The sequence below is a fragment of the Delphinapterus leucas genome, chromosome 3 (assembly GCF_059928025.1).
Source record: "Delphinapterus leucas isolate spDelLeu-1000000601 "Yukka" chromosome 3, BTC_Dleu_Yukka2, whole genome shotgun sequence".
Taxonomy (NCBI): domain Eukaryota; kingdom Metazoa; phylum Chordata; class Mammalia; order Artiodactyla; family Monodontidae; genus Delphinapterus; species Delphinapterus leucas.
In genome coordinates, this window is record NC_143131.1 from 93,248,450 (window position 1) to 93,263,134 (window position 14,685).

General features: G+C 38.0%; 1 protein-coding gene across 14 annotated transcripts in view; it reads right to left on the minus strand.

The window, feature by feature from the left end:
* The window catches only part of APC (APC regulator of Wnt signaling pathway), a 145,782-nt gene that overhangs the window by 26,891 nt on the left and 104,206 nt on the right, over positions 1-14,685 (minus strand). For all 14 annotated transcript variants that reach the window (XM_089908419.1, XM_089908413.1, XM_089908421.1 and 11 more), the window contains 2 exons: positions 13,107-13,211; positions 1,001-1,099 (listed from right to left, as the gene is read on the minus strand). In XM_089908419.1, coding sequence (XP_089764545.1) covers positions 1,001-1,099; positions 13,107-13,211 — 204 coding nt within the window. The remainder of the gene's footprint in view (positions 1-1,000; positions 1,100-13,106; positions 13,212-14,685) is intronic.

Consider the following 14,685-nt stretch of genomic DNA (forward strand, 5'->3'; position numbering starts at 1 on the left):
ATGCATAAATCACTTCAAAAGGAAATGGTATTCTAGCTGCCAGTTTTCATGCAATAGTACTGTTGAATATTAAACATTTTCTTTATAGTGAAAACTACTTGTTGATGTTGGACAGATCTGGGGTTGAATTCCAATTTATTTACATGACAGCTGTCTGAATCTTTTTTTGGCTTCAGTATTCTCATTTTAAAAAGAGGGGCAAGAATACCTCGTTTTAAAAAGAGGTTTTCGAGAAGATGAGATAATAAACATACAACTCCCAGCAGTCACTGGCATCCTAGCGGTCCCAAGTAGTAACTATTGTGAGTTATTAAAAGGATTAAGTTTCATATTAACAATACCATTGATACTCTAAAATTCATTTCTTAAATCGACATTAGTTATTTCAGTAATGCTTTTCCTAAGAGCCACTATATTATTAAAGTAAAGAAAGACTATGTAGAGTATGCTGTGAAAACAACTAGTGGAATGATTTAGATTTAACTGAAAATATACTGCTTAGTAATATTAGAATTTCATTTTTGTTCATATAATAGTAAAGCCTCTGGCTTTAACAATAATAAAATAATTATTTTCTTTTCAAACATACTATTCTCAAGTCCCCCAAAATATTTACTAACATCTAAGAGACCCTAAGAAAACTCATTTATCAGCAGTGAATAGGATAACATTCAATTTCAATAATTTTTCCATCCACTAAGCATTTATTAAACACTCATTATGTGCAGATTCTGTGCTCGATGCTGCAAAGGATAAAAAACAGTCCCTGTGCTCCAACTGTAGTGATTCAAAGGAGGTAGACAGACTGCATGGGGAGGTGAGAGGACCCTGGAAATCAGAAAATGTTTTGTAAAGAAGGAAAGCCCAAGAAGATTTCTGAAGGCTGGCTAGGACTCTGACAGTCATTCTTCGGTGGGCTGGGAAGTGGAGGTGTGTGCCACTGCAGGCAAGGCACAGAGGGAGAAGTCACAGGGAGTGCTCAGTGCTTATAATCTATTACCTTGGTTCCCAGATGACTTGTCAGCCTTCGAGGAGCAGAATGTGTGCTGCTAGAACTCAAAACACTGGCTGTTTCGTGATCTATTCGTGCAGTTGAACCCTAGAAATTAAGCAAATTATAGACAGTATAATTTAGACTATAGATAAATACAGCTAACTTCATGTTAAGGTACTCCAAATGAACTGTCTTTAGGGTAAACAGCTAAATATACCATTAAAAGTGTGAACATTATAACTGCTCAAAATGAGTATTTTTACCTATAAACTTAAGTAGAGTTTAGAGAAACACTGAAGGAAAAAAAGACAGTTGCAAAAGACAGTTAAAGTACAATGTGGAAGTAACCAAACACTGCAGAAATTCTAAGAGTAATATTCTTTCACAAATCAAAAGGCATGAAACTACATTCAGTTAAATATAAATTGACTGGTAGAAAGCTCCACTGAGTGACGAAATGCTCTAAATTACCACAAAACTAACTGTAAATTTTGTACAGACCAAGTTCTCCAGGAGCTCAGAGTAGAAAAAAGACTGCTTGAAAACTCTATTGGAGAAAGGCATGAAAAAATAAATAATTGCACTGAGATATCATGAGCACTTAGTAAGAAGAATGCATAAAATACTGAGGGAAAACAGAAAGAAATAACTACTTGCTTAAGAACTATTAAAGACTGAATAAGATAAGTTATACTTAAAGGTAGGCCTTGGATTTTGGAAAAATGATGGAAGAGTCTGTGTAAAGGGATAAATATGGAAAGCATGCTAGAAAAGAATATAGGCAGAATACTCTCTGACATAAATTGTAGTAATATTTTTTTGGATCTGTCTCCTAAGGCAAAGGAAATAAAAGCAAAAATAAACAAATGGAACCCAACTAAACTTAAAAGCTTTTGCATGGCAATGGAAACCACAGACAAAACAAAAGACAACCTACAGAATGGGAGAAAACATTTGCAAATGATGTGACCGACAAGGGATTAATATCCAAAGTATATAAACAGCTCATATGACTCAGTATGAAAAAAAACAAACCACCCAATCAAAAAATGACCTGAAGACCTGAATAGACATTTCTCCAAAAAAGACATACAGGCACATGAAGAGATGCCCAACTTCACCAGTTATTACAGAAATACAAATCAAAACCAGATATCACTTCACACCTGTCAGAATGGCTATTAAAAAAAAAAGTTTTAAGAGAAAATTACATTTGTAAATCTAACTGTAGAAAAAAACTGTAAATGTGAAATTCATTTAACTGTATATTTAAAATGAGTATGTTAGTCTTTCCTCAATAAAGATGATTTTAAGAAGTTGCAACTTGAGAGGTCTTTTTTATGTCTCCCCATATAAAAGCATGAAGACCCACTTATTCACACCCACATAGGGAAATCTAGGGTTAGATTAAGAATACTAGAACAGGGTCTCAGAGTGGCTACCCTTTCTAGTCTCTACTCCTTCTGTGGGTCTGGATGCTTTATGCTGGTTAGTCCTCTAGGGATACTTCTCAATTTGGAGCAGCAGGTTAGTACCCCTCAGGGTAGGGAGAACAGGCAGCAGAGGAAGACATCCGGCAACTCTTCCCACTGCCACTAGCTACTGGGTGCTTCTATAATGGTATTTCAACTCACATGCAACCAAACAACAAACATTTACTGAGCTCTTGCTACTTTCTCGGTACAGTGCGAGTCGCTAGGGATATAAGTGAATAAGATAGTCCCATCCTCACCGCACACAGACTCTAGACAGGTTGCTCAACATGTAAATATACAGTAGTAAGTGCTTTGACAGAGGCCACATGCACACACAGGAATGGCATATACTCAGTCTTGGGAGTACAGAGTAAAGTGCTATCTGATTTTAAACTACGAGGAAGAGTTTAGATAATAAAAAGGAGGAGAGTTAGCCACAGGGCAGCCCAGACGAGGCAGAAGCATAAGCAAAGGTCAGAAAGAACGTGTGTGTGTGTGTGTGTGTGTGTGTGTGTGTGTGTGTGTGAGAGAGAGAGAGAGAGAGAGAGAGAGAGAGAGAGAGAGAGAGACAGAATCTGATTCACTGATTGATTTGGAGATAAAGAGCTTATTCTGATTGCAATAAAGAAGATGGAGTTGAGGGACCAAGGCTCAAGGTAAAGAGAATAGTCAGGGGGCTTTTTAAGGAGACTTAGGCAAGGGGCCTCTCTTGTTCTACAGTAGAAGGGGAATGACTCCTTATCCTGAAGCAAACATACTGTCTTTTTTTTTAAAAAAATTAATTAATCAATTTATTTATTTTTGGCCATGTTGGGTCTTCGTTGCTGTGCGCAGGCTTTCTCTAGTGGTGGCAAGCAGGGGCTATTCTTCATTGTGGTGCACAGGCTTCTCATCGCAGTGGCTTGTCTTTGTTGTGGCTCGCGAGCTCTAGAGTACAGGCTCAGTAGTTGTGTGCGGGCTTAGTTGCTCCATGGCATGTAGGATCTTCATGGACCAGGGCTCAAACCTGTGTCCCCTGCATTGGCAGGTGGATTCTTAACCACTGCACCACCAGGGAAGTTCCAAACATACCGTCTTTGAGGATACCTAAATATTTTTACTGTTTCTGGTAGTGAGGATCTAACACAATCCCTAACGATCCTTGTTTCCTGGTATTCACACCCTTATGTAATCGCCCTGCCTTTGACTGTGGGCTAGATTTAGTGAATGGCTTCTAGTGAACAGACTGCTGCAGACGTGATGAGAAGTCACTTCCAAGATAAGGTTACGAAGACTGTGGCTTCCATCCTGGGCACCCTCTCTTGTGCTCTCTGAGGGAGGCCAGATGCTACGTTGTGAAACGCCCTTTGTAGAGACCCTGGTGGCAAGGACATGGTATCACTGGCCAACAGCCTGAGGACATGAGGCCTGCCAACAGCCATATGAGTGAGCTTAGAAGCACATCTTCCCCGAGTCGAGTCTTGAAATGACTGCGGCCCCAGCTAACACCGTGACTGCAGCCTGTGAGAGACCCTGAACCGGAGGCACCCAGCTAAGCTGCACCAGGATTCCTGACCTACAGAAACAACAATAAATGTTTGCTGATTTTGCTAAAATTGTCAAGCAGCAATAGATAAGATAATTAACACATTGTTTGAAACAAAAGAGAAATAACAGGTTAAACTATGAAACAAGGGAAAACCCATGTCCACACTAAAACATGTTCCGGACATTCATTTCAGTGTAGATACCAAATCATCTTTAAGCTTTAGTCTCCGTACCTTTCTATACAGCTCCTTGATTTTGGGACGCTCACCGTTCTGTTCTCCCAAACTCTCTAGCTAGAAATCCAGATGCATTTCCTATAAGGAGATTCCAAGAGAACATTCCCATACCCACACTACCTATAGGCCTAGAACTCAAGCCCTGAGAATCTTTCCTGGGCCCTTTTATTATGGCTAGGCCTGCACCGACACCTTTCAGAGGAACCAGAGAAACGGTAACCTGCAAGAAATGGTACCTTCCTAAGAAGTATTTCCCACCCAACTCATGACTAAATTCTGAAGAAATGAGTGTCATTAACTCTCTCTCAAACTCAAGACCTATTAAATCAGCCATATTTTACATCCACTAAATCAGCCTTGCTCAGTGTTCAAAAACATAATAAGTCCAAAAACATATCATGTCCCACTCTCAGCCTTAAAACGTGTGTGAGACACTATTTCCTACTATTTTCTTTCCTATCCAAACTTCCTTGTGAAATTTAGGTTCCATGCTCCATAAATACCCACACCTCCTCAACTTTTCACATAATGCTCCTTTCATTTCATTAACTGAAACCTAGCTCTTATTGGACACCACCTCCCCCTGCAGCCCTCTCTCCAATATCCCATGTACTTTGGCGTCAGGAGGTAGCATAAGCCTATGTTTTCCTCACTCTTCAACATCACTTTGAAACTATTATTTCTCCACCTTCCGGTAATAGCCCCAAATCTCCTTGTGTTATAATCACTTTCCCCTTTCCCCAGTGCTATCACCTACTAACCACCCAATCACTGTCTTCAATCATTAAACAACTTTGGCACAAGGGTCACTGACCTCCTTCTACTTCAATTACTGCCACCATTCTGGGTAACTTATGCCCCATTCAAAACCGTGGTCTCTCAGTTCTCTGGTATCTTCAGTGATGTTTTTCTCCTCTACTCCATTTTAGTCACTGACATCTATGGCTGTATCCTAGACCATTTCCATCACCCTAAAATGTACCATCTCTGAATAATGCATTTAGTTATCTTGTGGTAACTCTGAAAACCTATTCTTCTGGCAATCTCCTTTAACCTTCCCCAAGAAAGTGTCTTTAAAATGATTGGAATGTCCAGCGCACGGATGTCTCTACATACTCCACCTTGAAACTTTTCGTGGTCCATCACTTCCGTAATTCTCTTGTCAGTTTTCAATATCTTTGCCCCATGGCTATTCCATCCCACCTGCCTGGAAACATTGCAATTGTAGATGAATCCAACTGTCTGTTTTCTCTACACCCTAATATGGACTGCTGAGCAGTATTTGAGAAATTTGAGCATGTGAGAATATCGCACAATTCTCCAGGGTACTGCCCATATAACATTTATGGTCACCAATACACCTGGGCCCTTAGTCTTCCATCTGTAATCCTTGTGTTTCCCTAGTCAGCTCTCCCTTCTTTGCTCACAGTGGCTATTTTGGATATGTCTCCTTTACCACAAATAATTTTACCTTCTAATTTACAGAGAAACAGAAGCCATCAGACAAAACTTCCTCAAACTTGCTGCTACCAAACTGACAAAATTACCTGCCTCCACACCCATCTCCATCTTCTCCTGCTATTGCTTCAGAGGCACACCTTCTGCTACCTAAGGCCCGTCCCTTCATGTGTGCTCTGGATCCTTTCCCTCCGCATTTCTCTTTGCTCTTTTGGACCTTCAATCTTTTTCTCTACTGGCTCCTTCCCATTACCATTCAAATATGCTTATCTCTCCTATTTTATAAAAAGAAAAATCTCTCAATTTTCTCTCAAATCTCTACTGTGTCAGTTAATGGCCTTTTCTCTCTTGGGCAGTTCACACTCAGACTTTTTGAGTTAGCTAAAATTGCTCTCTTCTACTTTTTAACCTTCCAATTTAAACCTCAACTCACTCCAATATCACATGGTAGAGAAGAAAGCCAATGAAACGGCTCTTGCCAAGATCAGCACTGAAGTTTTTTTTTTTTTTTGCGGTACGCGGGCCTCTCACTGCTGTGGCCTCTCCCATTACGGAGCACAGGCTCCGGATGCGCAGGCTCAGCAGCCATGGCTCACGGGCCCAGCTGCTCCGCGGCATGTGGGATCTTTCCGGACCGGGGCACGAACCCGTGTCCCCTGCATCGGCAGGTGGACTCTCAACCACTACGCCACCAGGGAAGCCCTGAAGTTCTTTTTTTGGTGAAACCTAAAGGAAAATTTTCAAGTCCTTACAGTCAATGGTGGATATTGTTAACTATTTCCTCTTTTGGAACAACAATGTTATTCCCTTGTTTTGGGATTTTTTTAGCCCAGGTCTTCATCTTCTCGTTCTATAATCACAGGGGATATAAAAATCTCCCACACCTTGAATTATCACATTTTTCACCCTTCCCTTTGATTCCAAACCCACTATCTAATAGCCTACTTGACATTTCTGCTTCATTGTCTCAGAATGAACATCTTGAAACTTAACATTTTTGAAACTAGATTATTTTCCTTCACAAACTTTTTCCTCATCTAGTGTTAGCACTGAAATGCATCACCATCCTTGTAGCTGCCTATGACAAAAACCTGGAAGTCATTCCTGACTTCTCCTTCCTCCTCAGCCCTCGCATCTGACACTAACCCTTATGGATTATAGTTTCTAAATTCTCTCAGATACTCAGATATTTGCTGACCAAATGACTCTCTCACATCTATCAATTCTTCCCTAACTCCCAGGCCACCATCGTCTTTCACCTAGATTACTGTACCTAATTTACCCAATCATTATTAAGGTGTCAGAATAAATTGATTTGTAACTTCCTCTAGGATGAAAATCACCCTAACACTAGGTTAAGTGCTGTAGCGCTACGTACTTGCCCTTTCATAGTACTTAACACACTTTGTGGAAAATGCTCATTTGTCTTACTTCTAGATGAGAAGTTTCTTGAGGACAAGGTAGCATCTACCTAGCCCACCACCACACCCGAGGGTTCAGAACAGCCTTGGCATAATGCAGATCCTTAGTAAACAGATCCTGAACAGTGATGAGTTTTATATTATCTTCCAGGTAAAAGGGCTGGGGGAGAAAGTTAACAGCAGAGTGAAAAATGGGCTAAGGAGCAGAGAGGTGGGGATAAGATGAATTGTCTGGAGGGGACCCCTCCAAGTAAATACAATTCCTTTTCACTACATATTAGAATCAAGCATCTATCTTCTGATACCCCTTTATTCACCCTTAAATATCCATTGCCATTACAGGCACTCAAATGTTTGCTGAGGGACCCTAGAAGGACAATGCCTGGCAGTTAAATTAGCACAACTGGGATACAGTCAATTTCAATTACACTTGCTGGGTTGGAACCCCTCTTCTATCCTCTGCTTGCTCACTTTACAAAGTGACTCAAAACGGTTCACCATAAAGGTAGCAAGAGTCTCCAACTCACCATGAAATCTGACCTAAGAGGGGGAAGAAGCAACCACTCCCCTTGCCTTGCCTTTTTTTCATACAAACTGTATCTGGAAGTAGTCAAACAGTAGATAAGGAGATGTTTCTCTATACAGAAATACTACAGCTAATTCTGTAACCCCTAATGAATTAATGGAGCTAGGCATTAAGTATCAATGGCTGTTAATACCACAAAATAGAGACAACCAGACATTTTGTGCTTCCTGATGGAAGACCAAAATGCCATCTATGAAAAAGTCTTGTCCAAAAAAAAGTGGAGGGGGGGCCTTGAAACCAAATCTGATCACATCTCTAGATCTAAATACCAATTTATAGGAAATACAGAAGATAGAGGATCATGTCAAACTTCACCATGGAGATGTTATCAGCAAAATCCAGACTATGGAAAACACTAGAAAACAAATAACTTTGGTTAGTCAACAAACATAGCAAAAAACTGAGAGACAAAGAGGAAACCTATAGATTAAAAGAGGCTTCAAAGACATATTAACCAATCTCTGTGCACGAACCTTATCTGGCCCAAGTCAAATAAACTGAAAAATTATGACATTCATGAAACAATTGCAAATTTGAATACTGACTAGATATCTGATGCTACTAAGGAATTACTGTTAATTTCTTTGGCAGTGTAATAATGGCACTATAGTTATGTATTTTAAAAAACTGTTCTTTGTCCTTTTTCCCCAGGATTGCTTTAGCAATTCTGGGTCTTTTGTGGTTCCATATAAATTTTAGTATTATTTGTTCTAGTTCTGTGAAAAATGTCACGGGCATTTTGATAGGAATTGCATTAAATCTTGTAGATTGCTTTGGGACTTCAGACAATACTACAAAGCTACAGTAATCAAAACAGTATGGTGTTTGCACAAAAACAGACATATAGACCAATGGAACAAAATAAAGATCCCAGAAATAAACCCACACACCTACGGTCAATTAATCTTCGACAAAGGAGGCAAGAATACACAATGGAGAAAAGACAGTCTCTTCATCAAGTGGTGTTCAGAAAGCTGGACAGCTACATGTAAATCAAAGAAGTTAGAACACTCCATCACAACATAAACTCAAATTTGTTTAAAGACCTAAATACAAGACATGACACCATAAAACTCCTAGAAGAAGACATAGGCAAACATTCTCAGACATAAATTATAGCCATATTTTCTTAGATCAGTCTCCCAAGGCAAAAGAAATAAAAGCAAAAATAATCAAATGGGACCTAATCAAACGTAAAAGCTTTCACACAGCAAAGAAAAAACAAAAAACAAAAAACCCATCAACAAAGACAACCTACGGACTGGGAGAAAATATATGCACAAATGATGCGACTGACAAAGGGTTAATATCCAAAATGTACAAACAACTCATACAACTTAATATCAAAAAAACAGACAACCCAATCAAAAGATGGACAGAAGACCTAAACAGACATTCCTCCAAAGAAGACATACAGATGACCAACAAGCACATGAAAAGATGATCAACATTGCTAATTATTAGAGAAATGCAAATCAAAACCACAATGAGGTATCACCTCACACCGGTCAGAATGGCCATCATTAAAAAGTCTGGAAAGAATGTGGAGAAAAGGGAGCCCTCCTACACTGTTAGTGGGAACGTTAATTGGTACGGCCACTGTGAAAAACAGTATGGAGGTTCCTTAAAAAGCTAAAAATAGAGCTACCATATGATCCAGCAATCTCACTCCCGGGCATAAATCCAGAAAAGAGGAAAACTCTAATTCAAAAAGATACATACACCCCAATGTTCACAGCAGCACTATTTACAATAGCCAAGACACGGAAACGACCCAAGTGCCCATCAACAGATGATCAGTTTAAGAAGATACAATGGAATTTTATTCAGCCACAAAAAAGAATGAAATACTGCCACCTGCAGCAACATCGATGGACCTAGAGAATATCATACTAAGTTAGGCAAGTCAGACAGAGAAAGACAAATATTATATGATATCACTTATATGGGGGAATCTAAAAAATAATACAAATGACTCTATATACAAAACAGAAACAGACTCATAAACGCAGAAAACAAACTTATGGTTATCACAGGGGAAGGAGAAAAGGACAGATTAATGGTATGGGATTAACAGATACAAATAATCTGAAAAAAAAAATTACTGAATCACTTTGCTGTACAGTTGAAACTAATGTAAATCAGCTATACTTCAATTTTAAAAAAAGTAATCTTAGACACAGAAAACAAACTTATGGTTACCAAAGGGGAAAGGGAAGGAGGGATGAAACAGGAGTATGGGATTAACAGATACACACCTCCACATATATAAATTAGATAAACAACAAGAATTTACTGTATAGCACAGGGAACTATATTCAATATCTTGTAATAACCTATAAGGGAAAAGAATTGGAAAAAATATATGTATAACTGAATCACTTTGCTGTACACCTGGAACTAACAATATTGTAAATCAACCATACTTCAACTAAAAAAAAGTATTCCTTTTTTTAAAAAATGTATTTGGTTGTGCCAGGTCTTCGTTGCAGCACACGGGCTCCTTAGTTGTGGCATGCATGTGGGATCTAGTTCCCTGACCAGGGATTGAACCCAAGCCCCTCGCACTGGGAACACAGAGTCTTAACCACTGCACCACCAGGGAAGTCCCCCCAAAATGTGTTCTTATCTTTTGGAAATACACAGTGAAGTATTTATGCAAGAAATGATGTCAGGGATCTTTTCCAAAAATAAAATGAGAAGGCAAGTAGATAGGGTACATGTAGATTACTATATTATTCTGTCTGCCTCTGTATATATTTGAAATTTTCCATAATAAAATGTTTAAAAACACATTACTAGCAGCAAAAAACGTCCTCCTACCATTTTCTCTCTTTCCCACTCTTTGTTGAAGTTCATTACTACTTACTGGTTATATCACTGGAGATCTGGTTCTAAACATTAAACAGAAAAGCTGAGGATCAATTCATAAATGAATTACACACACAGTTATATACTAAGCAAACAGGGATCTGATCTGTATAATTTACTTTTAGCTTTCTCTTTTCATTTAACTTCTAGTGGAGATTAATCACAGGTCAAGAAACCTTATTTCTAGAAGGGATGTTAGTCATTCCTTCCAACCTACATGTATTTATTGTTGTTATCTACTATTTATCAGGGATTGTGGGGATATAAAAATGGATAAAACTGGGAAGGATCTTTGCCCTTCTGGAGCTTACAGTCTACTGGGGAAAAGAGAAATAATCACAGAAATAAACATAAAACTGCAAATGTGGTCTGCAAAGGAGAAGAACAAGCTAGGACAGCCTTTAATAACGGGATGTGAACAGTTCAAGCCTCTTGAGAAAGTCATGCTTAAGCTCAGACACATATAAACTGATGTTAACTGAGTTAAGTGGGATGAGAAGAGCACTACATGGAACAGGAGCAGACGGTGCACAGGCTGCAGAGGAGAAAGCCCAGGAAAGGTGAGGTCCTGAAAGCTCAGTGCGGCAGAAGTGCTGAGAGCAAAGTGTGACATAAAGCTAACACGCTGGGAAGGAGCCAGATTATACAGGTCATAATAAAGGGTTATCTTATTCTAAGAACCAAGGGACGCCAACAAAGGATTTTTCAAAGAGGGTGATTTACTCATGTAAAGATCATTCCGGCAGAGTGGATGTGGGCAGGAAACCAGGTGAGGTAGAATGAATTTCCACGAAGTGGTAGAGATAAGGGCACCAGGATAGGAGCTTTGATAGATCATGCTACTGTGACCCTGAGAGTCAAAAAGATTATTTTCAGTTTTAATTAGTGTCAATGGTTTTTGTCTCTGGAGCAAATAATAAAACAAAGCAAATGAACAAACCCCAAGCGGCTGTCATATGGGTAGATCCTACTAAGACAGGTTAAAGGAATCTTGGCATAACTGAATCACAGTCCCACAGATGTATACCACTCATCTTACATTAGGATCTGGGAGTAGCTGTAGCATCATTAATTTGATCTTGTAACTTTGCTATGATTTTATGGCATATTGAAGTTTTACATTTTTATATAAAACCTACTGTTCCTTTCTCTTATGGTTTCCTACCCACTTCATGATTATAAAAATTCTACCCTCATTTTCTTCTTATCTTTTAGTATTTTTAATAGTTTTCATTTTTGACATCAAATCTAATCTACTTAGAATTAATTTTGACGTAAGAAGTGTGACAGGGATTCGATCTCTTTTTTTAATGAATATCCAGCTTATTGGATAGGTGAGGCGTTAAAGTATATAATAATTGGAATACGACCCAAAGCACTAATAGTGGGTCTAATCCTAAGCAAACAATTATTTTTTTCTATCAAAAAGACAGAACTTTTCTTCTTCCTACGTATGTGTAGGAACACATATTGTTCCCAAAGAATTCCTTAAACAATACACAAAGAAATAACCCAAATGTGCTATTTAAATATAATTTCCCTAATTTACCATCTATAGAGTTTTCTCCACTACAGTGCTCACCAGTAATATTAAAATGAAGTATCTTTTTGTTTTAACTCAGTAAAAGGAATTTAAGTACTCAAGTATGAGACATTTTAAGCTTTAAATTTCAATGAACTAATAGAAGCAGGCTCTTTTAAAATAAATAGTATCATTAAAAGTAACCTACAGACACTAAGGGAATATTTTATATCAACAGTAAGAAAATTTCCTTAAAATTAACTTAGTGAAATTGTATTTAAAAAAATGATTCATTTACAACGTAAAATATTCATTGAAAAAATGTGGTGAATACAGAACACTCCAAAGAAAAATACTGTCATAGTAGGATACATTCCAATAAAACTCTAATAGAAGACTGATGGCAACATAACAAGATAATAGTTCTACATTAAAAAAAAAAAAATTGACGTCCATAATTTTGCTAAAGATGACAATAGTAAACATCATTAGGCTATGTTTCTACTCTGTATGAGCATTAGAATCATCTTTTTCAGCGATAGGATTTAAATTTCTAGATTTATGTAACCTTGAAGTGCAACATAAAACAAGAACTATAAGTTCTTATGGCCATTTTTTAAAAACATAAAAATGTCTTTGCAAAGAATGTCACAGAGAAAAGAGCAAACCTATTCAAATACAAGCAATAATAACTAGGTCAAATCACATATGACCAAAATGCAGCTTAGTATTTATTTTTCAAAAAAATTCTTCTCACGCAAATCACTTCAGGCTAAAACAGAGACATACAATTTAGAGCTATAAAATATACTTAGAAATTTTGAAAGCATTATTGTTAGATATAATAAAGAAAAACGACATAGAATTTTGGTACCGAATTCTTCTGGAGATATCCATTCAAGACTAAGAAAGTAGATAAGATTTATAGATCTTTCTGAGAATCATCTCACTCTGTATTCCTTTTTAAATATTTAAATAGTTAATTGGAAAAAAAATTAAGAAAATAATTTATTTACCTGACCACTACCCGAAGTTGCCATGTTGATTTCTGCCACTCCTTGACTTTCATTCTGTCGCTCAGCTTCATGTGAGCCGGCTTCATGCTTGCTCTGAGATGACCTCTGTTAATACGGAGTTAACATCATTACATACAAAAATGGTGTATGCTTTCTTAGCCCAGAGCTTTCCTTCGTTCTTGCTTTAAAGCTTTGAATGCCTCAATTATACAGGTTTACAAAAGCATGGAACTGCACTTTATACTTCATCAGCTCCAGCAGGGTTGACTGTCGACTATTTCGGTAAAAGGAAAGTGAAGTGTGTCCCTCGAGCATTAGAGCCACACAAGACAAAGGATTTTCTGAGACTCACAGAAACACCATCCTCCACCAGCTGTGCTCACATCACTATCAGGGATATAACCCAACTAGAACAAATAACTGTCTTTTCCGCAAGGTCACATGGCTCTGGCGTTTACTAGAGCTGCAAATATAAGTTAAACTATTAACCTAAGCTTAAAAACACCTTCTGTATAACTATGTTTATACACAGAATATATAAATACATCTTCTGCTAATAAAAGTCATATGAAACCAACAGATAAATTCTTAAGATTCTGATCTGAAAAAAACCAAAAACCTTTTCTAATGTAGCCACCATCTGCTATGTAAAATGAAAGTGACAGATTATATCCAGTAAAAGCAGTCATTTAAGAGAGATTATATCCAGTACAAAGCAGTCACTTTGAAAAAAATATCACTGCAGAATCAAAGAAATAAAATAACTTTTCCATTATCTTTTATAGAAACAACCACAAATGTGCCTGCCCTAGGAAAATGATAACGCAAAAATAAAAATTACACTTTAAAAAATTTGACATAATAGTGGAAAACTGTATTGCAAAATGGCTTCCGCTAAAATTTCTTTAAACATAAAGCTTTCCTAGACCATTTAAGATGTGACTTAATAATTTACCAATATTTCCATCAATAAACTAGTGTAAGTTATATATAGGCAAAAGAGAGGTAGTCTCAGTAATTCAGAAACAGAAGAAAAAATATCACCATGGGAAAATTACACTACAAAACTCAACAAAATCAACAAAAGTAGAGAATACAAAATCAATCCAGAGACAAAATGAATCAAAAACCACTAAATCGGGCTTCCCTGGTGGCACAGTGGTTGAGAGTCCGCCTGCCGATGCAGGGGACACAGGTTTGTGCTCCGGTCCGGGAAGATCCCACATGCCGCGGAGCAGCTAGGCCCGTGAGCCATGGCCGCTGAGCCTGCGTGTCAGGAGTCTGTGCTCCACAACGGAAGAGGCCACAACAGTGAGAGGCCCGCGTACCGCAAAACAAAACAAAACAAAACAAAACCCACTAAATCCACCAAGATTTGACACTAACATAATTGAAGACGTCAATGTAAGAGTACTGAGTATCTGCCATGTTGGTTACTTTCACTAGGTGCTGGGGAATACAGCGTTGGCAAAACCAGACACTGCTCAACGCACTCTTCAAGCTTCAGTCTAGTCAAGGATACTATCAAATAATGAGAGAAATGACAATAGAGTTAAAACTTTGACAAGTACTCTGAGGA